We start from the raw sequence: 27,802 nt of genomic DNA on the forward strand, positions 1-27,802 counted from the left end.
CATCGCCTCCCCGGGGCGCCGCTGTCCGCCCATCGGCCCGACCCCCCCTCCCGCAGCACTCCCCCGCCGCTCGGCCACGGGCAGGTACGCGGGGCCGGGCCGCTGCCCCGCCGCGAGGTGTGTCCCTGTGCCGCGGCTCGGCGGTGACTTGGCGAGCGATTGGGTAGGACGGGCGAGCGGCTCCCCGGCTCCCCCGCTGGGCTCCCCGCCGCCGCGCTCCCGCAGTAGCAGCGCGCTCCCCGCCGGCGCCGCCGCCCGCCCGCCCCGCTCCGCTCCGCCACCGCCACCGCCCGGCCCGGCCGCCGCATCATGCCGCATCCCGCGGCGCCCCTCGGGGCCGCCCTGCTGCTCGTCCTGCTGGCGGCGGACTCCTGGCAGAGTGAGTACTGCGGGTGATGGGGGGGGCTCCGAGCATCCCCCACCGCCCCCGGTGTGTGTGCGGGGGTCGGGAGCTGCTGGGGTGGAGGGTGGAGGCCGGGGATGCGCAGCTTCACGGCTGCGGTGGGGAAGGCGGCGGCGGGGTCGCGGCGACCCACGGGCAGGGGTGGGCGCCGGGTAGGGAGGGGGCTTGGTCCCCCACGGCGGGGCGGTGGATGCCCCCCTTCCCCGGCCGGGCGGTTTGGTGTGCGGGGCGGGGGGTACGGAGCGGCCAGGCGGGCTCAGCTATTCACCGCTGCCTCCCCTTCCTCCTGCTCCTCTCCTCCTCCCCCTCCTCGCCCCCCCAACCCTCGCCGACCCCGGCGATCGGTGGCCCAGCCGTGCTGCTGCGCGCCTCGGAGGCTTCCCAGTTCCTGCGGCAGAGGCAGCGGCGAGCCTACCAGATCTTCGAGGAGACCAAGCAAGGGCACCTGGAGAGGGAGTGCGTGGAGGAGCACTGCAGCAAGGAGGAGGCCCGGGAGGTCTTTGAGAACGACCCCGAGACGGTAAGGGCGCGGAGCCGCCGCGGAAGACTTGGGTGGGTTGTCCGGTTCTGCTCTCCCGCCCTCCCTCCATCCATCTGCGGCAGGGTTCCAGCTGCCGGCACAGCTGGGGAAGCCGCTGGGAGGAGGAGGAGGAGGAACCAGAACCATTAGGTGAATGACCGGGAGCCAGACGGGGTAACCAGCGCTCAGCCTGCGCAAGGGCTGTGTCAGTGCTGTCCAGTTACAAATGCCACCGTGAGGATGGTGTGGGTGAGGATGGTCTGGGTGAGTGGCCCAGCCGCTGGCAGGGCTTCAAGCCATGAAGCAAGACCAGTGTGACAAAATGCTATGGCTTCTTTGTCTGGACACCTCACCATCCCTCTTTCCTTCAGTTTCCCATCCCAGCTGTATCTATAATCCCTTAATGTCATGCCATATGTCTGAAAGGGGTTTCATGGAAGAAGTATGTCACAAACACACTTCAATCCTTTTGGGCCATATTCAGCTTGGTCAGCATTTTGGAATCAGTAGGTTCAGTACCTGTCACTACGACAGCCCAAGAGTATGCGGATGGGAACGTGGTACCGCTGCATTTCTAACACTAAGCGCAGATTCACACAGTTACAGCCCACACACCACATGTGGAGCTGACTTTTCCAGTCTTCTCAAGGCTCTCACTCCAGTCATCTTCTCACTTTGGCCAGCATGTGGATGCAGTTGTGTTGCTTTACTAAGTTTGGCTTACTCTTCCAGTTACTTTACACCTCCTCTCCACGCTGTTTTGGATAGGCTGTTCTCATTGCAGAGATTATCTGGCACTGATTTAGCAGTGGGAAGTGGATTTTCTTGGTGTCCAACTGAGGCTTGATACTGCACAGCGTGTTCCTGTTAATGGTATGATGCTCTAGGGAGAAGATAGGACACAGAGAGAGAGAGAGAGAGTATATGTGTGTGTGTACACAGAGACACACACACACCACAGGCAAGGGAGGGACTCATCTGAGGAGATGTTTTATGCTTCAGTCAGACAAGTCTTGACATGTGTGCTTTGTTAGCAGGCTCTGTGCTGGATAGACAGTGCAGTAGCTTGTTGTCACAAGGCAGTAGTAAGTATGGCAAAAACATTGTGATGCTGGCTTTGCTTTTTGACAATCTTTAATTCAGAGCTTAATATGGAGCACTTGCCCAGGCGGTGTTTAATGGCACACCTCTTAGGTGTACGTGTAGTCACATCTGCATGCCAGGGTGTTTGCTTCTGTCCTGTAAAACTGAGCTAATACAGAATATAGGTAATGTGGTGAGAATGGCTGGCACAACTGTTTCCATATTCGTGTTGAATAACGTAACTTCAAGCTCAGTATAAATATTCACCATATAGCAGCGAATGGAGGAAAAAATATCCCAAATGTGAGTTTGTAGCATTCTGGTGAGAAGGTGATCTGAGGTCACTTGGCTTCTGGCCAAGAAAGTAGCCCAAGGCGATGTATTGATAGATCAGTTTAGAGGGTGGTGGAATGTATAAATGTGTCAGGAGTTTTTACCAATATTTGGTACTTATTTTGTATATTGGAAAAAATATACAGTTCTCCTACAGTAATGAGAATAGCAAAATCATTTTGGTTAAAAATATTTTCTTATGTAATATAAATTTTCTAAGATCCAGTCATGCCATTTAAATATGTTTTGCAGGACAATGCAAACTTTCCGTATTGCAAATGATTTCGATTTTTTTGGAGCATGTCCTTTGTTACTGCTGCTAAGTCTTTCTCTAGTTCTGAAAACCTCTGAAGCAAGATCATTAAGTCTAGATGAGCTTCTAGTGTCTGTCCTCCTTGCTTATTTTACATGCGCTTCTACACCAGAGTACTGTATTTTATAGCACTTTTAGGTCTGCAGTGACATAAGATCCTGCCTTTTCTGAGACACAAACCTCCCAAGAGCTAGGAGCTTGCTTTTTATGTGCAAGCTCATAGCTTTATATGTATATGATAGAATCATAGAATGGTTAAAGTTGGAAGAGACCATAAAGATCATCTTGTTCCAACCCCCCTGCCCTGGGCAGGGACACCTCCCACTAGACCAGGTTGCTCAAAGCCCCATCCATATCCTGCTTCTTGCCGTTACTCTGCTTCAGTTTGACTGGGAAGCAAATGTGCCACCGCCTGTCAGGGGGATTTATGGCCCTTCCTATCCATTTTGCAATCAATGTGTGACACGAAGGCAGCAGATGCTGTTCAGTAGCAGTTTTCTAATGCATGGTGGCAGAGGTCATGTGTGCGGGCTGTTATTACTTTACACATTGGTAGCCTTCAGTGCTTTGTAGGGCATAGGTGACTGCTCCTCCAGCAGTATCCGTGGATTTGATGGACAGAGTATTAATACGCATCTGAGGCAATGGAAGTGTTTCTTAAATGCTAGGAAGTGGTCATGCTGTCATTTCAGTGATGCTGCCGTGTACGCCCTGTCCTGGTGACTGACAGGAGAAGGACGCTAGCTGAGACAGACTTGACTCAGGAAAGATAAGAACTGTTGATAAACAACACCTAGCAGTTTGAAGAATTACAGGAATTGCAGCCACGCTTCAGCATATTGTCAGGCTGCAGCTGGACCATGCTGGTAAAGTGAGGACTTTTTATTGACTGGGGAAACATACATATTGCTGTTGACAGCTGATGATTCCTTTTAGTTGAGGAAGGCTGGCATTTTTGTCTCTGCCTGCTGAATCTGGTCACAGAGATGAACTACTTGGGTCCTAACAGAAAGAAACAGCCATGGCACTTTTTGCCCTGTGCTGAGCCCTGTGACCAGCCTTGTAGCAGGCAAGCCGCTGGGAGCACATCAGCACACTGCTCATCTGTGCTGTTGCATCTCCCAGATTTTATGCTTTGAAGCACCAGATGAGCATGAATGTAGGCATTTCGCTGTTTACTGTCCCATGGGAGCAATGGTCTTGCAGCTTTGACAGCTGAAGATTAGTTTGAGATTAGTTAATAGCTTGCTGCTTCTGTTCGACCTCAAGAAAGGCTTGTGATGTGAGCACAAACGTGTTGTCTCTCTTCTCTGTCCCCCCCATCAAAGGACAATGAAATGTATGAGTCTTCCTTACAAACCTTGCCATTTTTAGGTCTCCTATGGTTGTGTGAAGAGAATTTCAAGGCCTAATGTCCAAACCTGTAACTTAAAGGTGTGATACGAAATCGTATTAACCAGTTCAATCAGACAGCACCAGAAGTTCAGGTAAGATGAAGCAAGGCTGTAGTGTAGCTTGCGTGATGCTTCCCAGGTTAAACCATAGCTTGAACCAGCCAATTATAACATCTAGCCAAGAATAACATTTTATGGAAAGATACTTACTGAAGCCATGGAAGGCAAGGAAAAAGGGTGCTCTGGTGTAGGTAAATGACATCTCATTTCTATTTACTGGTGTACACCAGTAAACAGATCCTTTACCTGTACCAGAGCACCCTTTTTCCTTGCCTTCCATGGCTTCAGTGATGAGCTTTCCAAAGCAACATCTGCAAGCCGTCAGCAGAAGATACACATTCTCTGAAACCTGAATGCGGGTGTTACCACATGTGTGATTGCTTACATCAGCTGCTAAGAATAGTGTGTTAGGCGGGGCTAAATAGCCATTCATTTGCAGGCCAGTGCAGCTTTTGTCTTTTATGTTACGGAAAATATAAATATCAGCTTGCCAGACTGGAGGAAGGAAGATCAATTGAAACACTTTTAGATTGTGTTTTTTTTTAGGAGGTAGAACAAAACTCAGTCTGTGCCATTTGTATGACTATACATGGTAAAAACAAGCATAAGCCTAGGTTTATGAGTCTTGCAGCCTATCCTTTTTTATGAAGCTGATTATATTATCATTAGATATTATTGCAGAATTCTGGGATGGTTCCTGTTTTATAATTCATTTATGCTAGAGGTACCAAACGGAAAAATGAAAAGATAATATGAGGGGAAAAAAATAAGGATGTAAAACATGTTCATGGGAGGTATGAGGCCTGTTTCTAAATGTGATCTGTTAAAAAGATATGCTAGGTGTGATAGATAGGATGAAGTTACAAAATATCTTGAATATAGAGATAAGAATGTTATCTTATTTAAAATGTTGACGAGCCTTATAAAAAGCAGAAATATTTGACCTTGGTATGCAGTCAAGGTATTACAGCTTGTTAACCAACTGATAAACTGCTCAGGAATTTGGTTGACCTGTTCTAAAAATGTGGTCATCCAAGCATGTAAAACACAGAGCAGAAGGGAGTGTAGTTGCTGTTGATCTTGGAAACATTGGATTTCACTAAAGAATGAATTCAGCAAAAACGTGTCCTTGTGTAAGGCGTTTCTCTGTTTTGAGAGGCTCAGCACAGGGAAGGTGTTTGAGTGCAGCCTCTTACCATTTGGTACTACAGTTTCTCAGTACAGCATCTGTCACTGCACATCTTGCTTACTGTTGTTCCTGTTGAAGAATTGCTGGTCTTCCTGCAGGTCACCGTTGAAATTGCCGTGCTGAAAGCTGTTAGGCCCACCAGAAGCACTGACGTAGGTCAGCCTGGCCACCTGTGTTTGCTGTTTATGGAATTGTCCCTCAATAGAGTACCATGGAAAGCCAGCCGGTTTTCACATGTGTGCAGAATTAACATCTGATTCACAGGCATCCAAATGAAAAGTTCTCTTGCTTTTTGAGGGACTTGCATCCAAACTCCTATTAAGATCTACGGCTTGGCAGATACACAAAACACTGGCAGAGGATCACAGAGTAACTCGGGCTGAAGGGGACTCAGGAGGTCCCTAGTCCACCCATCTAGTCCAGTCTCCCACTCAATGGCAAGGGCAGCGGTGAGACTAGACCAGTTTTTTGGGGGCTTTTTGCAGTCGTGTCTTGAAAATTACTCATCCTAACAAAACACCCAGCGATGCCAGCATTCTTTCTGCTAGGCTGGGTTTATCGAGAAGCTGAAATGCAGATGAAGCAATATATAGGGTGTGATAATGGTCAGTTTGGTTGTGTTTCATAGTGTTAGTGGGTCATTGGTTTTATTTCTTTATTTGTTCCATTTTGTGACATGGTCAACGATAACACAGATGAGCTGCTTGCGTGGACTAAGTCATCCAGACTTTATGCTGATCTTTTAGGAGGGGTGGTTGGCAGACAATATTTAGGTCTTATTTCTAAGAATAGCAAGGTAGATACACATTTGCAAATACTAATCAGAAAAGTATGAAGGCATGCAGGGGGAGGAGAGGAGCTAGTGGGAGAGTTAAGCAGTATAAAATTTCTTTGAGTAATTTAGTGAATGTTGTGTAGTCTAGACGTGAAAAATACTGATACCATCTTTGAATAGACATTTCATTATCCTTCTATAGAATATTCCTTTCTAGATCCAGGCAAAAATACCGATTTACTTGCTGTGAAAATTCTTCTTAATATCCCAATTTGTTATGGCATTTTGGCAGAGTATGGAGGAATGGCTAGATTTATAGCTTGTATAAATTTTTGTATCCCTTCTTGTTGGTGCAGAATTCATCTGAGGGAGGGAAAGAGTTACCAGAGAACTCTGTGCTGATGATTTAACCTGCTTGGACTCAGTATATGGAAGGATGGATTCCCAGGAACAGTGGTACCTGCTTAATAGATTCTGAGAAAGGCAATAAGGGAAGATGTAGGCTTTTGTCCAGGAATAGCTTGAAGGAGAAAAGAACGAAGTAGAAAAGTCTGAGTGCCCAGATGTATGCCACACTGGCATCCCAGCTTTCTGCTTGGATGAGATCTGGGTGAGCACCAGTTGGTGTCCCTTCCCTTTAATCCTTCTCCCTGTAGTTTCTCATAAAGAAAACACGGAATGGGAGAGTTGTACCAAACTCCAGTGGGTCTAACTGATCTGGAAGGCAAGCAGATTGGGACTGTGGAGCAGGATACATCTATCTTGGTGGTACAGACAGAGCATTTGTTCGTGGTGGTGGAGTTCAGTAGCAGGAAGGTGCCAAAAATACTCCTGCCTGCCTTAGAAGTTTTATTAGCTAGATGCTGCTTTATCAAAAGTTGTTGAGAAGGGTGAGCAGAGTTTGCTGTTGGTGGAAGCAGACACAGCTTCATCAACTCTGCTGGACTCGTGCCTACCTGATCTTTATCTGTTTCCACTCATGCGAGTTTAGCCCAGAAGTTCAGAGCAGACCTGGAAATACTGAAACACCACATCATGAAAGTACTACACGCCAAACCTGCTGTGCAGCAGGAGGGAAGGAACAAGAGAAAACAAAAGTGGCGAGTATTACGTTGGGGGGAGGGGGCTGTTTGAAGTTAGGATGGAAAAAGATGCTAAGAATGGTAAATTGAAGGTTTAGGTCAAGAAGGAAGATAATGGAAAAAGCAGATGAAGTTATTAAGTCAGTTTTTTTAGAGGAATACAATAGGTTTTAATAAATATGTGAGAATGGAGGAAAAGCCAATTCAAAATGAAGAAAACTGTTTTGTGACTAAGGGGTCATTTAATTTTCTTTTTAAATTAAAAAAGGAGGAGCAGCCTACTGGGAATTAATACAGAGTTTGTTAGTACAGCTGCAGGAGAATCAGGTAAGAGAAACATTGAATCTGTGTAAATTGGCAGTTGTGGTTCATGTGTGCTCCAAACTCTAAGTGAGCTTAATGAATTACAAGCAATTACTTTCCAGTAAGTATGAAGAACAAAACCAGAATCAGCATCAGATTTAGAAGAAACTGAGAATGGACATAGCGAGGGAGCTGCAGACGAACTCCACTGCTCTGAAGACTGCGGGACACAGAGCTGGGGTATGAAGAGGGGAAAACTTTGGGGCTGAGCAGTTACTAAAGAAGCAGCAAAAATATTCATTATCTCTTATTGCAGTCCCCAGTTAAGTAATTCAGCAAGTGCTAAATCACTAAAACCACAGTGATATGAAAACAGAGCCAGTGGAAAGGGGGGAAAGGGATTCTGCTAGTTTACTTCTCCTCCACTCACATTATGATCTTTTCAGGCTTTGGTTTCACATGTGGCAGCTCAGCTGATCTAGCTGGAGTAAGCAACCCCCTTGTCTATTCTGTTCACACTGCCTGCACAGCAATTTGTGCAACTGCTTGGACTGATTTAAGGAACTGACCTAAAGCAAAGTGGTCTTAGAGAGAAAAAATGATCATTTTGCAGCTGGATCAGTTCCCTGGTCCAGGTCACAACACACCCTCACAAAGGGTTGCACCAACGCATTGCAAATGACAGTATAGATTTAGGATGGGAAGGCCAGGTGCCGGGGGAGAAGCAGAAAAGGTCAGCTCAGGCTGTCGTAGAAGTGGATGAATAACCAAGCCTTGGAGAATCTGACTGAGGTTTTTCAGCAGGTCTCCCTTCCATATCTGTACCTTTATCACTGTTTTGTTATGACCTGCTGTTCTAGAGGCTCTCCACACATGCACGTGTCTGTGGGGAAGTTTCCTTATTTATTGTTTTCTTCCTGTTCCTTTGACCATCAGCAGTGGGACGCAGAGGAAGAGCAAAGCTGAAAAGTAAGGAGGATACCCAGGGAGGGGGGGCAAGTGTTGGTGTTGTCTTCACTCTGCACACCTGCCAGGACAGAAGGGTGCATAAATGAAGAGGTAAAAGCAGAATGGGTCATGGTTGCACTGAACAAAATCACGTGCATCTGGAGAGCTACCACATTTGGCCGACTCCTGGAACAGGGAGTCCTAGTTCAAATCCAGAAAACATTTAGGACAGGAACAAAAAGGCAAAAGTTACTTAGTTATTAAAATAATGAACAGGGAAGTATGACAATAGATTCTCTCACAAAGGCCAAGTGTTGTCTCAGATGTCACTTTCCTATTCCTCACTTGCCTGTTCCATCTCAGACCAAATCCAGCGATGCCTTAAAGTGGCTGTTCCTGTGAGTTGCAACCTCTGCAGGTAAGCAAATTCCTAAGAAACAGTATCATAAGATTACAGGAAGGGGAAAAATACAGTATTGTGTCACTTCAGTGGATAAAATGTTACAGAGCCTGTAGGAGAGATCACAAACATTTAAATCATGTTGGTTGGGATATATAATCTGTTCTATTTTAAATATGACTTAAATAATTGCAGAGTAATGACACAATATAGGATGTCAGAGACATCCTATAAAAGGGAGACAGCCTTTTACTTATGCTAGGTGTTTTTTCAGGTCCTGCTTTGCTAAATTTGACTGAAGTCTCTCAGTGAGTGTTAGTTTAACCACATGTACAAATATTGTAACTATTGCAACAAGTAAGGATTCAAACAAGCAACACTGATTGAAGATCTGTTGTCAAATTGGGATCCTCTTTTCCAACTGCACATTAATACAGCTGGAGGGAAAGTAGCCTTTCAATCCTGAAGCAGTGGAAGAAGACTCAAGGCATTCCTGATTGGGACGTGTCAATAATAACTTAAAAGCACACGCAACCAATTCATTGGAATCACTCTACAAATTATTTTTGCTAGAATATTTGGCCCATGGCACCAGTTACATCCATTTCACACCGTTACTGTCCAAACAACCCTTACCTCGGGTCACATATAGAAATCATCTCTCCGTCCCCCTTACATCTTCACAAATGTAAAGTATTTGTGTTTTGCTTGGTTGTGATATTCAGGGACTTTTTTTCTTATTTTCCTCTCATTACTTTTTTTTCCTGTAATTGTGCATTCTAATAATTGGTGAGTTTTTCCTCATTGCAGAGCAACATCTTTTGCTGAAATGGCACCTCAGTAAGCTGTTGGGAAATAGTCCTGCCCCTCAGAAGAGGGCAAGGGAAGCTATGACAGTAGATGGCTTTTGTTTCCAGCCTTCTGGATTCTGCGGAGATGCCTGGTCTCTATGAAATGGATGAACTGCAGAGGGTGGTCATGAATACTTTTGTTTGGAAAGATCAACAACTTAGTGGAAGGGGCAGTCACAGTCTTTGTGCACCAGAATAGCTGGGATGGTGTGAAATGAACACTTTGCAAATAGACACAAAATCAAAAAGCTACCCTAAGCAGCTGCAACTTTGGTGAAAGGAGATTAGACTTGGAGACTACTTCTGGACTGTAACATGGCCTGCTTGCCTCTTTAAAGCCTCAAAGTTGTGCAGAGAACTTCTCTTTGCTCATAGCATGAAGAATGCAGATCTACCCAAAGCAAAATAGGAAGCAAACTAACCTGGCTGAGTGTAAGGTTCCTTACATTGAGAAGGAAAGCTTGCGCAAGCAACGTGCCATTGATTTGAGCATAACTTCTATAACTATAGGTTCTACATATTTAAAATTCTGAATTGCAGGACTGTTTAATTACATTGCATGGGAGGAAGACCTAATCATTCAGCATGAGATTTGCTATGCCTCAAAAGCCTAGGGCTGAGTTTTAAAAAATGCAGAGAGCTCTTGAGCATTAATGAGATTTGCATTCCCAGGTCATAACTGTTAAACAACTGTCGAACAGTAAATTATAGCCAATTATGGTTGGGAACGGCCATAGAGCAGGCCCGCAGTGTGGAAACATGAAGTACATTTATAAACGAGGAGGTCAGGCCATGCCCAAGACAAACATTCAGTCCTGAAGGAAAGAGGAAAAGGGAGAGTCATTATATGGAAATGAGAAAAGGGCATAACGTGGGAGTTGTTGCTGTTCTCTAAGAGGTAACTAGGTAACTAAGAAAGTGCGTTTTAGAAATTATCATTGCTAACACAAGTCTGTGAGATCCTCCCATGTTAGCAGTGCTGCAGTCGCAGAATCGCAGTATCACAGGGTGGCTAAGGTTGGCAGGCACCTCTGGAGGTCGGCTGGTCCAACTCCCCTGCTTAAGCATGGCCACCGATGGCCATAAACAGTCCTTCTGTAAGGAGGATAAACTACTAAACCTATCAGGTAAACGACATTTATCTGCTGCCACTACAGCTCAAACATGGTTTTGATTATAGTCAGTGCTGATCAGTCTTACCTGACCTAGTACTCAAGCAAAACAAACAGAAGCGCTTGGCAGGCCCTTTTGGCTGAGGTTTCCAGTGTTGCCAATTACTTTAAGCAACAGTGAGAACATTTTCCTGGTGTAGACAGGGTCATTGTTATGTTTTCACAAGGGCTATTTTTATACAGTGACTCACGTTAATGCCTGTTCTGATTTGGTGTTCTTCCATCCTCTCTAAAAATGCAGCAAAATTAATGCATACCCAGTGTAATTTCACTAACTTCTGGATTTTACCATTAAGGGAGAGTTTGACCATAGAGTTGAAAATAGATGGTGACCCTGGTCACATTGTAGGTTTCCTTTGACAGGGAAGCTGATGTAGGTACTTCTCCCCTTTGACTCCACAATGCTGCTATGAATTCTTACCTTCTCCTCAGTTGTTTCAATGCAGGGTGTTGTGGGGTTGGCTCCACAGAAACCATTCTTAACTATTTCACTGCAAACATTAACAGTTGGAAGAAAAAACAAAGACAAAAATGAACAACCTGGAGTTTTATGGGGGAGTTTGGGTTGTTTTTTTCTGAGGACACTTTTAAACTTACGCTCTTTTTTCACGTTAGATACCCACACTAGGTGTTATAGTGGCTGTGTTATAAGGGTAGGAATAATAAAGGGTTAGGAAACCAATGACTGCGTTCAATGTATCGAAAGACTTGCTTCTAGCATGTACACGTGTTCATGTGGAAGGGGTGGGGGCTGTAGAGCTTCAATCTTTTCTGTTAAAGCACAGCTCTGTCTCCTGGACAGCAAGGGAAAGGTCTCTGGAACTGAGCTGGAGGGACTGGCCCCATGCCGTACTTTCCACTTCACTGAAAGGTCAGAGACTTGTAGATGTGCGGCACTTCTCTGTCTCTCCTATTTCTCCCTCTTTACCTGAGATCTCTGCCAAGCTGTACTTCTGGTGGCACATGACGCTCCGTGCAGGTCTGCAGTCTGTGGGTGTCCTGTTGCCAGGACCTTGATGATTGAAGCTTCTGGTCTCCCAGTTGTACTGATTGATTGGTGGGAACCAGACAGACAGAAGGCATGTTGGGTCAAAAGAAACAGGGGTGGAAATACATTAAGATTTTCTTGGTAGGAGCAGGCACAGAGGTTGGAATTGTTGCAACTACGTTTGTGAAGGTTGGTCTCTTGTGGAGGGTGGTGTTTCTGCAAGGTATTGTCTTCCTCTTGCATGCACTGGGACATGACTACTGGACAGATGGGTTAGAAAGCTTGGTGAGATCAGTGTCTGTACAACAGATTATCCAAAGGATGTTTATGTCCAATGTGCATTTGTTTATAGCGTTCTATGTAGAAGAGCCCACTGCTCCTGCTTTTATTTTCAGCAGTAATTAGGAAAGCAAATCCAAAGTGGAAAGGCTGACAACATTCAAATGTTGACTTCCTTTACTGGAGTCCAAGCTGAAAATTTAACACTTACTATAATTCTGTGGTGACTTTTGCTACCACAGCGGTCACAGTTAAATAATCTCCTGCATTTTGATGCTGTGAATATCAGGTGGCTTTGTGGATGGTGATGTGTTTGGTGAACCTGACATTGAAGGTGACCAGTTGAGAATTCAGTGAAGTAGTAAGAGAGAATCTTTGCTAACTCCTTGTTAGCAAGTCTCAAAGCACTTCCCTTGGCATTTTTGTTGGATCTTGAAAATACAATTGAAGACTTCTGGTGGAGGGAAGATGAGTCTCAAACTTTTAACAGGGACCTGACCTTGTCTGGGATTTTGGTCTTCCCTGACATCTGTGGGTCATTAAGACTTAGTGCAGCATAGAAGACTGAAAAGGTATTGTAGAGTTGAGCTTTCACACACAAGAAATAATGCATGTCTGGCTATCTTTCTGTGTAGCTTAGGCACAACTTGTATTTTTAAGCGGAAAAACTTCTCATCAGTGTTTTTTGAAAAGGGACTGCTACTTTCAGTTAAAGCAAGTTCCTTTTCTCAAGGTGGAAGATGATTTGTCCTTCATTCTTGATTAATCTTTTGGTTGAATGGAAATACATTGTCACTGTATTTCCAGAAGCCTGTTGTAAGGAAAATTGATTACAGAGAAAAATTAAAAGTTAATCATACAAGAATGAGTAATGTTCGAACCTGCAATCATGTTGCTTTATTTCAGAATGGTATTATCAGCAGGTCCTCTAGACCTGGAGAAGTGATACTGATCAGGAAGTAGTTTTGTATAATGTAAGCACATGAGGAAGATAGGGAAAGAAGAGTTAAATTTCTATGCTAGCCTCCTGTTAAAATCACTTACCTCTGTTGCGTATCTCGTGAAATGAAGCTTCTGGTGGTACAGTGCCTTGGAGTTTCACTCTTCTGCTTTTCAACTGGCATTGAATCAATATACAGTCAGTTTGCATTTGGAAGGTTATTTGTGTGATGAAAATAACTAGTTGCCTTAATCTTTCATTCAAAAGTAAACTCTAGACAACTTTTCTAGCACTCAACTCATTCATCAGAGGTCAAGAAGAAAATGAAGTTTTATGCCTTTGCATCACTGATTGGAGCAATTAGGCTGGTAGCCATGAATATGAAAGTTCCTATTTCTTGTCCTGTGAGTGCAGAAAAAGTTGTTCTTGCCAGTGTCTGAATTATCCTGTTGGTGGTTAAACACATCTGCACATTCTTGTGATGGATATTGAATAAAGGGGAAATAATGAAAAAGATATTTGGAATATTTCATCACATGCCGCTATCTTTTTCTCGAGTGCTGGCAGAAGTTCAGTTTGTGGTTATAGCACAGCTGGACACTCATCTGAATACTTAGACTGTTTACATTCAGTTTTATTTTGACTGTATTTTTTGACTTATTATTTCCAAAACTAAACCTAAAAAAAAAAAAAAACAAAAAAAAAAAAAAAAAAAACAAAAAAAACCCAGAGGGAGAGGGGACTGTAGTGAGTTCTGAGCTCCTCACTCAGTTTGTTGACCCAAAGAGATATTACAAAGCTCAACCCCAAAAGATGCCAAGCCTATTACCCTCAGGTCAGAATTGAAAATTAGAGTAAGTTTAAGCTACTTCTTCCTCTTTATTGATGCTTTCATGATTTAGGCTGAATATTTACATGGTGCATTTCAGTAAGTAAGTAGAGCGTATTTGCCGGAAGTGATTGATTTTTTTGGAGGATGACAGCAATGCAAAACTTTTAGTTTATATGACCTTGTCAACCAATTGATTGCTCTAGACAGTCCAGGTCAAATTGAATCACGGTGTGTGCCTGTCTCTGTTCTATGTACATGTCTGTATGTATGCACGAGCTGATCCAAACGTGTAATAAGAGGAGAAAACAGAATAGTTTCTAATCTTGCACCAAGACAGACCAAATTAATTTTGTAGAATACAAGATATTTACTGTCCCAATCTCACTGCAGATAGTGTTGTATGAAAACTGCTCATGTTGCATGAGAGAGAATTATACTATGCATATGCTTTCATAATTAGCTGAGAAATGGTTTATTTTAACAAAAAAATTAGGCGCTGATACAATCCACAAGTTTTCCCTCGTTGCACACCTCAGTTACGATTTTAACAGCACTTGAACTAGTGACTTACACATTATGAAATCCAGTATGAAGTGAAGTTGGAAAGAAACGCTTTTCCCTGGCCATGAATTCTTGTATTTTTTTAAGGATGTGGTTTAATGATCAGCTTAGGCCAATCTGTATTTTCCTGCTGTTTCTCTGTGTTGCTGCAAGCAATTATGTGACTGGCAAGGCCTCACCAGGCTGAGTATTTTTCTGACGTGCATCACATCAGCAGACTGCTGCTCTTGCTGTATGCCTACACTTTGTTGATACATGGTAGGGACAGTAACACATGGTTCTATACCATGAGAAGAGTGGGAATGCCTTTTGCAGTCCAGTTTTAGGTCAATGAAAGTCGATTTTCCCCTCACTTGTAAACTTTCATCATTCCCTTCTTTGAGTGGGCAGTCTCCATGATGTGATGGAGTAGGTGACATGGCAATGGGTGCTGGTAAGTTGTCGGGTGGTATCCTTTTATTTTAGTGGTTATGGTGTTAGGATGCTGCCCGTGTCCTGCATCAGCAGAGAGCCTCTGAGGAGGCACTGAGTGACTAAATGTTTCTATACTTTCCCTCTGGGGTTTTGTCCCTAGATTTCTCTTCCTTCCCCTACCTCATGCCACCATCAGCACCTTTACCTCTTGGGTAGCGGGTAAGTGGCTTCACACTCAGCCACTGCCACTTACCAGGTCAGCTGTCGGCAAAAAATACCTTGAGACTGGAGCTAACCTACCTTACCTCTTCGAAACACAAAATGCATGTATGATACTGTGCTGCTTCGGGCTCTGAATGAAAAGAAATGAGGATCATAGAATCGTACAATGGTTAGAGTTGGAAGGGACCTTAAAGATGATCAAGTTCCAACCCCACCATGCCATGGGCAGGGACACCTCCACTAGAGCAGGTTGCTCAAAGCCCCATCCAGCCTGGCCTTAAACATCTCCAGGGATAGGGCATCCACAGCTTCTCTGGGCAACCTGTTCCATTGTCTCAGCACCCTCACAGTAAAGAATTTCTAGTATCTAATCTATATCTCCCCTCTTTCAGTTTAAAACTGATGTTGGTGTTTGGACCTTGTTAAACAACTACCGTGCAAGACCATCAAACTAACAGCAGCTCTTAAATAGTTTGACAATAGAAGCAAATATTGTTCAATAAATCTTTGCTTTTTTTTTTCTCCCTCCTACAGGAGTATTTTTACCCGAAATACTTGGGTGAGTTGCAGCTTTTACTTTCACTTTGTGGCAGTGCTGGTGTGTGGTGCCTGACACTGGAGCTTGTCACAGCTGAAGTCTCTGCTGAGGAAAGTGATGAAAATCTGATTGCAGTAAACATGCATTTCTAACTTTTAAGATAGACTGTACATTCCTTATGTGATTTTGAGGTGTGTCTTTTACTTGTGTATAGATTTGCATACAGACATCCTTTATGTGTTTTCTGCATGTTAAAATATTGATGTTGTATTTATATCTGTAGCTTGCATCATTAGTAAATGTCTTCTACCTTTTTCCCTTTTTAATTAATTTAGCTATTAAGTAGTGTCCTTATTAAAAAAAAAGTGCCTTTACTGATTGAACCACTGGCTAATTCTATTGACTGCATAATAGTCATGGCATCATGTTGTTTTCTATTTGTATTTAATATGTAGTACTTAAGATTGCAGATGCCAACAGTTTGAGAAAACTCCATGCGCTTTTTAGATTTTTTTTTTAAAGAGATTTAGTAGGTTAAATTTGAGTAGCTACTAACATGTTTTTAGAATCATAGTAACGTCTGGTTAAGTGATCATCCTCTTCAGATGGCTTATAACTCTATTGTACATCAGAGGTAAAAAATTTTAATGAACTGAAGAATTTTAAGGCATCTGGGAGATTATAATATTGCATAGGTTTTGCATTCACCCTCCAAATCCTTGCTTAATGTACCAGCAGGATAGGTATCGTTTACATGCTTTGGACAGCTGCCATGTCATCATTATAATAATGACAATTTCATTTTCTGTTCTTCAGCTTGTATTCAGAAATATGGGTCACCGTATACAAGAAGTCCAGATTTCCTTACATGCGTTCATAGTAAGCATTTTTGTTTTGTATATTGTAGTTACATGTTCGCTCATGTTACCTGAAGGAGTGGAACCAGCTCAGCCATCTCCATTTTTATTATTATTGTTTTAGTACTAGGCTTCCTATTCTCTAGGCTTGAGGCTCCATATCGCTTGCCCTATCTAAGCAGCAAAACAAGACCTTTTCCCTTTTATCACCTATTGCCGCCTCGCTCTCATCTTTTGGTGCTTTGGTGTTTTATGATGCGAGATGTTTCTTTCCCACCAGTTTCCCAAGGTCTGAATAATCTGAGAAGCAAGAGGGACGAGAAATAGGATTTACCAGAAGGTTGTGCGCTATGCTTGGCCTTTCATTTTCTTTTTCTTTTTTTGAATGCTAACTTTGGCTCACCCCTCTTAAGGAACCTTAAAAAAAGCTTGAAGTCAAACTCAGGCTTGTGTCAGGCCTCTGACAGCTTTACCTAAGGAGATCAGTATCACATGTCACGTGACTGTGCTTTAAATATTACAACCTTTAAAAATTCAAATCAATTTGGAAGTCAAACTGATATCTGTATAGAAGGGGAAGGGCTATTTGTTCATCAGTAACACTAGAGATCGGAATTTAATTAACTCTTCTAAGACCTTTCCAGTTCCTTCTTGAATCTTAGTAGTGCTAAAGATATAAAGCTGCATAAATATTCTAAATATGTTCTGGGAGCAGATCAGTTCAAATGGAGAGAAAATCACCTGTATGTATATTTATTTTCATTTTTACCCCTGTGGTTCAACCTCTTACTGTGATCAAGTTTGATTAATCACTTGTTCATACTAGTGCTATGAAAGCACTGAATTTAGTCGAGCTTTCATGTTTATAAACTGCATTACAATAACCTATTTTGACGAGTGAAGTCCAAGGTTAATGTGGTATGTTGAGACCTGCCCTGATATGATGGAGCAGTATCACTTGCAGATGTGAGGGTCCTCTGAACTGGGAACTCTCAGATCTGTGGTACCTGCATTGGCTGTGGTACCTGCATCAGCTGTGGTATGCAGCCATAGTGGGACATGAGGCTGAAGGCTTCCTTTTGCTCATGTGTGTGGCATCGCAAAGAGGCAGAAAAATAGTGGTATCAACTGGAAACACTTGTTCCAAACAGCTAATAGTGTTTTAGAAATGCAAGTCTAAAGGGTATGGATGAAAAAATCTGAAAAAATAAAAGCTGAATAATTGTTTTTAGGGATTTTTGCCCATTGCAGATGCAGTGGTTTGGAAAATAAATGATAATATTTTCCCCCATTAAAATATTAAAGTATTTTTAAATGGCTGAGTTTTGGCTAGCCATTGTCAATTCACAGGAGATGTAACGGAGAAGGAGCCTGAAATGCGCTTGGAAGAATGACAGGCATTGTGCTTGGCCAATTTCAGTGTGCCTCTTAATTTTTCACAGATGCTGCCAAAAGACTCTGTAGCTCTGTGGGGTTGTGCCTGCAAGACACATTTAAATTTTGTTTCTTAGCAGTCTTTCTCCTCTCAGAACAAGGTAGTGGAAGACTCTTTTAATCTGGCATACAAAGACATTGCAGAACCTAAGGGCTAGAGGGTGATTAACTAGACTAGTTTATACTAGAAATAAAAAGGTACAGATTTTAACTGTGACAGTGATTAGATAGCTTAGCAGAGTATTTGAGGATTCTCGGTTTCATAAGATCTTTAGATCAGGGTTACAGGTAGGATTCAGCTCTGGATTCAGAGAGGTGGATGCAGATGTTTCCAGCATAGGTGCCTACATGGGCGGTATTCCCATTGCAGTCTGTGGTTCTAAAGGGATTCCACGGACCAAACTGTGTCTGCTCTGGGGAGAACGGAATCACTCTATGGACTCAGTTTATTGTACTGACTAGATCTCCACCGGCTGCAATGACAATTTAAGACAAAGACTTTGCAGATAGATGCTTGCCTTACACATAGATAGATACCTGCACTTTTGTCTGCAGATCTGGATTCTCTTCTAAAAAAGATACTATATGTCAGCTAGGAATTAGGGACTTGGTTCTGTAAGAGTTTGGAAAACTGTACAGGATTTTTTTTGAAAAACGTTGCATGTAGCCTTAAAAAACACAATGGGATTTTTGTTAGGTCCTGTCTGCTTTTAATAGTGAGTGTCGTAATCTTCAGAATCTACCATTTTTCCAATGTATTTTTAATTCACACTGTTTTGTGAATATCAAAAAATAAATTCACAGTACAGAGTAATGAACTGGAAGCAGCAGTCAGTGTACTTAGGTGAAGTCTTGTTTCCATACTGACTTCAAAAATGGAACTGGTAGTTCTGTTCTCTGTCTGCATTTATGAGCCATATATGTGCTATCAGATATAGCTCAAAGCACACAAAAAGGTCATACCCTTCCTTACCTTTAATACCTTTTTCTAAAATCTGCCATGTAAATGAATGGAAACAAAAGCTCCATTTTGTCTTGCAGTGGTTTAAATCAGGAGCACCTTCTTCAAAGTTAGCAGAATTACACAACTGTGAAGCCACCAGGAGAGTATAAAGCTGTGTCTCATGTTTTCAGACTCTCATGATAAGAGGAGCAAACTATTGGCACAGTATTGATGCAATAGTAATGTCCGTGGTTGTTCCTGCCATTTATCATGTGTTGTGATAGGGTGGTACTCTGCTGGGCAGTGTTATTTCCAACCGGCTTTGCAAGGCACATCAAAATCCAGTTTAAAAAAAAGAATCAGAAACTTGAGGATACACCAGATAAGTCATGCATTGCCCTGTTGACTTGTTTTGCTTATCATCAAGTGACTTTGAAAACAATACCATGCCTGGGAGGCTTAGTTTGGGCTGCTTCAAGAAAACAGACTTGGCTTACTATACCTGAACCATTCTGTTTACTGTATACAAATTCTGGCCTGCCTAGGAAAAGAAGCACGCTGATCAGAGCTGCTCTGTCATGGCTCATCTCTGCCTTAACCTGGCCTCTCCTTCCCCGACTCCTCCACCTCCAGTGGTGTGTTCACTAGGCAGTGATTTATCCGAAGGTATTCTGGCAGGTGGATGTTCAGGCAGCCCATGTAGCTGTGTCTTCTTTTGTGTGGCCTGGCTTCAACCTCAGCTGTGGCTTTGACCCACCTCTGCACAGCTTGAGTGGTGAGGGAGGAAGATAATTAGGCCTTGCTTGCAGTGAGTGGATGGTTATTTCTGTGAGGCTTTTAGGGTTGTGTACTCATGCTTTTCCTGTAGAGTTTTCCCAGGCACTAGCTTCTGAGACTCAAGGCAAAATACTGAAAATCAGCATTTCTTTAGCCGATTCACACTCCATTCCTTACCTGCCCTCTGGCTCTCTCCTCCCTTGTCCACGATGGAGCACCTTGCTGAGGCTCAGGATAAATGCTTATCTTCTCAGCTAGAGGCTGAAGCTGTTCTGGTTATGGAGGAGGAAAGCAAGACACTGCCTGGAACCAATATGTTTTGGCTGTATTTTGATAGAGGTGAATGAAATCACAACTTGAAATGGAAATTCCATCAGTTGTGGAGATTTGTGATCCTTTATGACCTTTTATAGAGCTCCTTTCTTTGCTTCGTTTATTTTGTCCTGCTTGATTCAGCCCACTATATTTAATGACAGCTGTTGCCAATCATCTGCTGATTTCTGGCATCTGTTAGTCCTCTTTAGAACAAGAGTGGAATCTTTATTATAAACATAAGCATAGTGGACAGGTATGTTTGTCATAGTTTTTGAAGTTGCACTAGACAGTCCTTACATCCAAAGCTCCATTAAACACCTTACAGACAAAGGAGTGGTGAAAACTTTAATATTGTACAATGCGATAAATGTAAAGAAATATGTAATTAATACTCCATGGTAATCTCAATAAACTGCAACACTGTGTGCATCTAACTTCAGTCTCCAAGTAAGTCAGTTGGCCCCATAGGAACATCGTGCTGACTCTAAACTGTATTAGTGGTTGGCTATTGTTATGCTGTTAACACATTGGTATTTCTGTTTTATTCTTATTCCACATAATAGAAAAGTCTAAGTTGGACAGCTCTGACCAAAATTTCAGATGTAAACGCTTGCTAGCAACAAATCTATCAGCCCTGGTAAGATCCTCAGTTGATCTACCAAAAGTAATTGAAAAGAGTACCCATTCTCGCTTGAGTACTTCAGTTGCTTTCTGCTGTCTGTTTTCTCCAAAACTAGGGAGAGTGTAATTAACTTTCTTTAAAAGGAGCTACTTGGAGTTGTTCCTTCAGGACGTGCCCTTCAGATATGGGGGTGGTAGCTCACTCCCTTTTGTAATGAAATGAATTCCACTGCATGTGCTCTGCAAAATTCCGGGCACAGCTTGTTTGGCATGTGAGCACTAAGAATTAGCTTCCAGTTTTGCCAGGTGTGAGTGTTTCTGATAGTGATTCTCCATTACTGTTTAGGCTTCTTGACTTCTAACAAGAGTGAAACACCCGGTTGTCAGTGACTTCAGTGTATTGTTATGTTTTGTTTTGTTTTTTATTCCTTACATAAATCAGATTTGCCAAACCAGTGCTCTCCTGATCCTTGTCACAAAGAAGGGACCGTCAAATGTGAAGATCTCAAGGGGGATTTCTATTGTGAATGCAAGCATGGCTGGCAGGGAAAAACGTGTGAAAAAGGTAATTGGGTTTCGTTATCTTTTATACCTGTAAGAAAGATGTACTGGGTTTTGCTGTATCCTCAAATGGGCACTGGTACTGTGCAGCACAATTTGAAAGTCACAGAATTGAACCTGGATTACACCCCACTCATGATTTTACCCTTCTGTGAAATCAGGTAACCCTTTCACATCAACATTTTTTATATGACTTTGTTGAATCTCAGCTTGGTCTTGGCAAGGTAATCTAAGAAGTTATGCTCCAACTGACCAGTCTGAAGCATATCCCCTCTGTTTCTTATAAAATGCTGTGAAATATGCTGCTCTACCCATCAGCTAACTCTAGAGTCCCAGATACAAATTGGACATAATGAGCAGGTAAGGCACATCGAGGGTGAAATCCAGGCTCTACTGAATTTGGTAGGCTTGTGCTACTAACTTCAGCGGAGCACCGTTTATGTCACTGTGCTCAATATCTGTGAACTTAAAACTTTTTGTGTTCTCATGAGTTCTGTAGTAGTAAGGATATATCATTCTTGGGTTTTTTTAAAGCTTTAATTAAAAGTTACTGGTCATGGTATAATTTTAAAAGTTAGTTATGATATAAAATGTGGTAATTATAATTAGTTTGCTTCTGCAAACAAACTTCCACCACAGTGACTAAAGATACTTTTCTGCATTCTCAGAGCTGTGAAAGAGATACTCAGTTACAGTTCCTTCTCTGTCTTTTTTTTTTAATTTAATGAACTCGAACTACTGTACTTGAAGTGTTTGGATAAAATCTTTGTACTTTTTGTAATCATTGTGTTGCAGCTGTAATAGACTCTTGTTTGGTCTTTCTCCTTCCCAACTCCTATGCGCTCTCACCCTCCAGATTATTTACAGAGGTGAAAAGCTGACTGTAACACTTTCTTTTGATGCAGATATTGATGAGTGCAGAGTGCAGAACGGTGGCTGTAACCAGCTCTGCCTCAACAAGCTAGGCAGCTACCGTTGCTCGTGCTACAGTGGTTTCGCTCTTAAAGACAGCAAAACATGTGAAGGTAAGCTTTGCTGGGCCTTTCAGTTTGCTTCAGCGAATGCTTAGTGACTTGTGACTGTATTTCAGAGAGCTGGGTGGCACTAAGCATCCCACATCCACTCCCTAGCCCAGCAGAGATGTGCTGGTTGCTCCTGTCGGCTGTGCTCTGCTGGGGTTGTACTGGGTGCTCCAGCCAGCACTACATGCCTGGGCTTGTCAGCGATCACACCATGCTACTCTCCAATATCATCACACGGGCTGTGATTCACAGAGGATTTGTGGCTTGGATTGTGCTAAATTGGTTTAGCTGATCAGTCCTGATATCCTGACATTGAGAGGAGGAGAGGCTGGCCAGATGCATTGTTATGATTCTTTCCAGGCTCACGGTGTCGTAGTATATGAGCCGTTTGTTTTTCTTTTGTGTGTTTCTTATTTTAATTTGTTTTTGTAAATTTGGATATGTGCAGCAGCTAATGAGTTCAGATAGATATGGATGGATAAGTTCACTGCAACTGAATATTAATAGCTGTAGAAAGGCCATAGTAAAGGTTGGCAACTGTTTTACATAGCAACTGAGAACAGAAAGTAAGGATCTGGAGTATCTGATTGAAACTGTGGAATGAATTTACATAGCCCAAACTTAAGCAACTGAGATTTTAAAAGTGTTAAGAAACTGCGTGCTGAGACACAGACTCATTAATGATCATGGGTGGCTGTTAAAGTTATGTGTATCTCATGAAAAACCAGGCAAGTGTGTGTATATGCCTCTTACAGATGGATGTGACAACATAGTTCTAAACAGTTTGCATACCTGATCTGAACAACATATTAATGCTGCCGGCAAAAAAGACAAAGAGCAGGATTTTATTTCTGTGTCACTTCCACTGTTTAAAGCGATGACTATGTAGATTACACGGTATCCCTTTCTAATGGGAGCAGCCGCTTAGAAGAGCCAACTTCCCTTTTGAGTGGTGCCTTTCCTCTGGTGCCGGTTGGCATGGACAGGCGGACGGTGAGTGGGCTCACAATTACATTTGTTTTCATATGTATGTGTATTTGTATAGTACCCTAGTACTGTCTACTAGAGCACTGTGAATGTAGCATATAAGCATAGGCCAGTTCACTCATACGTGGGAAAAGAACAAACTGTAACATGTAGTAGTAGTTTTAACATGTACTAGAAAGCAAAAGTAAATATTAAACTCTCAGTATAATGCAAATGTTTTGTCAACACCAGGATTTTGCTGGGTATTAGTTAACACATTAGAAAAACATTTGTTTGTTTTTATGGACCTCTGGTTGCAGTCCGTTGCCTGCCTTCACGGTGAAACCCCACAACGTCTCTCAGACATAACTTGTTCTTTGTGACAAATTGGGCTGCTTCAATTCCCCTTCACCGCTACAGATCTACAGGTTTAGATCTTAGTTTTGTGAATGCGTGAAAAAGGGTAGTTTGCTTGTCTGAGGAAGGAGAACAGAAATCTGTGATGCTCCACAGGCTGTGTGTTCCTTCTGCGTTTCGGTAAAAATCATACTGCTTTTCCTCATTGCTGCTTTTTAACCCAGTTTCAGGCCCTAGAGTGGAGTGGGGTTTTTTTGGTTTTGTGGGAGCTATTTTGTTTTACAGTACTTCGCCTGGCTCACTTTGCATTGTTTTTTCCAATAGTGGTTAATGGCTTAAAGAAAGGAGCAACAACTGGTTTTGAAAGCCTGAAGTCACTTCTTATAGCTAAGCCTAAAGGTAGATTCTAAAAGATACTGTTTTTTCAGTTACCAAAAATAATAGAGGGATCATTCAACCCTGAGCCCACTCCAGTGTGTGAACAGTGAAGTGATTATACTCATCTGAAGGAATGTTGTTTAATTGCTTGTTTTGCAGACATAGATGAATGCACAGCATCAACAGACATCTGTGGAGAAGCTCATTGTAAAAATTTAATAAGCTCATACGAATGTGTTTGTGATGCAGGCTACAAGTACGACAACGTGAGAAAGACTTGTCAGGGTAAGCTCATGAAATAACATCATGTTAGCATTTATTAAATGATTTAAAGCTATAAAACCCCAGAAGTTTAATTTCAGGCTTCGGTAAAAGCTTTTTTTTTTTTTTTAATCTTGCTTACACACTGGACTTCTGTTCCCTTTCCCTAGTTGTGAGTGAGTTTGCCATTTGTTGTCATCTTTGAGTTCATCTAGTTTGCAGTCATCTTCGATGACTTGAATGAAGCTGTATGAGCCAGAGTCCTGAGATTTCTTGAATTTATTACAAGTACAAGATCTGGTGGAAGTTCAGAAAGCATCTGTGCATGTTGCTGTCTCTCTTTGTAGGACAAGAAAAGTTACAGAGCAGTAGCTGTTGTTCTTTCAAAACCTGTCTTGTGGTATTACTCTGAACTAGGAGCTTAATATGCATTGGGACCATGCACAGTTCTGCTGGCTACACTGCCTGCAAGCTTTTTCAACGGAGTAAGTTTTGAAAGTATTCCAAAACTAGCATTGTTCTCTGCCTTTTGTCTAAGTTAACGTAATGGCTTGAATCACACGCCAACCAGCCCTGCCGGGCTCTAAGTGTTTATCTCTGCCTGAAGAGATCCCTGTGGGCCGTCACAATTTGTTTTCCTCTGTTTTTTTGCAAAGCGGATAAAAACAAGCCAAAGAAACAAAAAAAAAAAAAAAAAAAAAAAGAAAATAATGAATGAGAAGCTCAGCTTTTACTTGTCTGTTGAGGATCCAGCTGCTGAGTAGCAATGAAGCAAGCAGTCCCTGAGTTGAAGCTGAGTTGAAGGAGCAGGAGCCAGTCAGCACAGGCATAGCAGAAGGGGCCTGAAGGGAGGAAGTCTTGTCTAGAAGTTCAAGCCCAGGGCTCTGAACCAGCAGACAAGGAGTTGAGCTCTGCTTCCAGCCTTCCCACTGACTCGCTGTGTATCTTTGGGCAGCTGGAATCTGTCTGTGAAAACAGATTTGTGCAGATGCTAATTCTAACTCTTCCCTCCTGTAAAGATGTGGCACAGGGTAAGTACTGGCTGCAGAGCACTTGGGCGTGCTCAAATGAAAGGTGCTACAAAACAGCACTGATAACGTATTTTTCCCCCAGATGATTCATGTTTAAACAAACTCAATTGTTATTTTCTCTTCTCTTTTTTGCTGATTTTGTCTAGATATAAATGAATGTGAAGAAAAGCTCTGTGAACAGACCTGTGTCAACTCGCCAGGGAGTTATACCTGTCATTGCGACGGCAGAGGGGGAGTGAAACTTTCCCGGGACATGAATACATGTGAGGTATGTTAGTCTTTGTTGCTGTAACTGCTGAAGAGACCTTTATTTTACATTGCAATTAAGAATAACTGATGAAGCTCTGGACCAAAGCCATTTAAGCTGAGTGACCAGCAGGAGGGAATCATATTGGCAAGGCCATGTGAGCTGGGGACAGCAGCTCTCCTGAAAAGAGGGGTCTTGTTAGCCTTTTTGGGAGGACGTTCATCCAGAGTCTCTGTTCTCATGCTCCTCCTGTCCCCATTCCAATAAGAGCATACCAGTGATAGCCCTGCCAGCCCTCTCTTTGGCTGTGAGTTACCTCTGGCTGCACCAGCTTTTCTGAGTTAGCCCCTGGTGCAAAGGTCTCAGGGCATGTGGTGTAAGTTATGGACCAGCACTTGCACTTGCAACTTTCATCCCCCAGGCATTGGAGACAGATGGGATTCAGGTGGATGGGCTGCTGGTTGCAGAAAACAACCAGCAGCAAATTCTTAGGACATCTTTTGTTGCAGGCACGACATTGCAGTAGAAAACCTTATGCTGTACCTTATGAGTATGATTTCATTTTGCAACAGGAAAACATTCCTCCAAGGCGGATAGGAGGGAGGAGGGAAGGAAAGAGGAAGTGTTCTCGGTACCAAAACAACTGTATTTTGAGAGTATAAATATTAAAGTACCATAGCCTGCTCTATGTGTAGCAACTACATGAGAAAAGAAGAGGAGGCATACTCGCTGATTCTCTTTCTGCTGTGTGAGGAGAATAAGCACTCAAAAATGTGTTTTGATTATAGAACATAATACCATGTGTGCCTTTTGCTGTTGGAAAAAGTATTAAATCCTTGTACCTGGGGAGGATGTTCAGCGGCATTCCTGTTATCAGACTGCGCTTCAAAAGGAAACAACTGACGAGGTGAGGACAATTTAGAGTTGGATGCGTTGTCCGGCTTTAATGCATGCAATGGAGTTAGGTCATTACAGTAACAATTATTTCTATGATCATCCTTATTTGTTTGGATTATGGAGTCCTGTAAGGCAAAACATCATCCAAACCAGTAATAGAGAAAGACAGCCTTGACCGCATCACTCCTAAGATAATTACTGAAGTCCAATAATGTATTCTTTATTCTTGGTGGTATTTTAAAAGCCATCTTCACAGCTTAAGTCTTTTAGGAGTGCATTAAAAGCTAGTATGTTTTAACGGAGCTTTATAACTGCTAGAATTGATGCTATCTGTATGGAAAGTACTCTGTGGTTTTTGAACTCTGCATAACTAATTTATTTCTTGGCACCTGTGCGGTCAGACTTGTGGCTGAGTTCGACTTTAGAACCTTTGATCCTGAAGGTATCCTTTTCTTTGCTGGAGGCCATCAAGACAGCACATGGGTAGTCTTGGCTTTGCGCAAAGGACGGCTAGAGTTGCAGCTGAAATACAACGGGATTGGCCGCGTGACCAGCAGCGGACCCCTCATCAACCACGGCATGTGGCAAACAGTGAGTCCAGACCACTGCTGGGATCTTATCCTGTCTTGTCGTGCTGCTGGTGGGCTCTGTCAAGTGCAGCTAGACTTTGTGTATTCTTTGTATCCTTGAGAAGATGCTTTTCCAACCTATCCATTTAATGCACGCCAATACATTATACATCCTAAGGTGAGAATAGGGTATTTTTCCTAAGAAATTGAATTATACTTTATATCCCTTGTAAACTAGGTTGGGTCACTAATTTGTACAACGCCAGCCTGACCAGAGCAGACACAGTAGCTCTGAGATGCAGCAGCGCTAATGTGACTTCATGTTAGTTTGAGAAGATGCCTTCTGGGTGAGGGTTGGAAGGGAGTAAGAGGAAAGGAACTCAGTAGCTGCTCTCTTAAGGAAGTTTTAAGGGTGGTTTGTTTGCTGTATGTGTGTGGTTGGTTGTGTTTACTCATCTATTTGTTTGTTTAGTCAGAGGGCTCATTGTCTTGAGCCCTTGACCAATCTGTGATGCTACAGTATCCTTTTTTAAACTCCTCAGACTTGTTTATATAAAAAATAGTCCATTTCCCTTGCAAAGATATTGGAGTCTATTGGAAACTAAGTGGGTCTCTGCTTACTAGTCCCAGCAATCTTACAAGATGATGCACTGCATCTTGGAGCTTGTAAGGATTGATGTTCTTGACACTGTCAGAACATCTGGTGGTTCAGGAAGCGTCATGGGTGTTACTACTTGTGACAGGATCAGGAAAAGCATCCTGTAGTATGTTCTGCACTAAATCAGCAATTCATATGTGCATCTTCTCACTTGTGCCTTTTTCCCCCCTTTCATTTTGTCTTAATTAGATCTTTTGACTTTTAAGTTAATGTGTCTCTTGGGGAGTGGGTGGGAAGTTCTTAGCTAACTCACATACATGCTGGTAACTGTGAATAATTTTCTGCTTTAAATTTTTTAGTATAAAAAA

General features: G+C 42.7%; 1 protein-coding gene across 1 annotated transcript in view; it reads left to right on the top strand.

Moving 5' to 3' along the window:
* Nucleotides 1–309: 309 nt before the first annotated feature.
* Nucleotides 310–27,802, top strand: part of GAS6 (growth arrest specific 6) — a 41,986-nt gene continuing 14,493 nt past the window's right edge. The window contains exons 1-10 of the mRNA XM_074147483.1: nucleotides 310–379; nucleotides 757–923; nucleotides 15,597–15,621; nucleotides 16,417–16,479; nucleotides 20,990–21,112; nucleotides 22,014–22,133; nucleotides 23,991–24,116; nucleotides 25,270–25,391; nucleotides 26,159–26,277; nucleotides 26,669–26,858. Of these exons, the coding sequence (XP_074003584.1) occupies nucleotides 310–379; nucleotides 757–923; nucleotides 15,597–15,621; nucleotides 16,417–16,479; nucleotides 20,990–21,112; nucleotides 22,014–22,133; nucleotides 23,991–24,116; nucleotides 25,270–25,391; nucleotides 26,159–26,277; nucleotides 26,669–26,858 (1,125 nt within the window). The remainder of the gene's footprint in view (nucleotides 380–756; nucleotides 924–15,596; nucleotides 15,622–16,416; nucleotides 16,480–20,989; nucleotides 21,113–22,013; nucleotides 22,134–23,990; nucleotides 24,117–25,269; nucleotides 25,392–26,158; nucleotides 26,278–26,668; nucleotides 26,859–27,802) is intronic.

The sequence above is a fragment of the Numenius arquata genome, chromosome 1, assembly GCF_964106895.1.
Source record: "Numenius arquata chromosome 1, bNumArq3.hap1.1, whole genome shotgun sequence".
NCBI lineage: Eukaryota > Metazoa > Chordata > Aves > Charadriiformes > Scolopacidae > Numenius > Numenius arquata.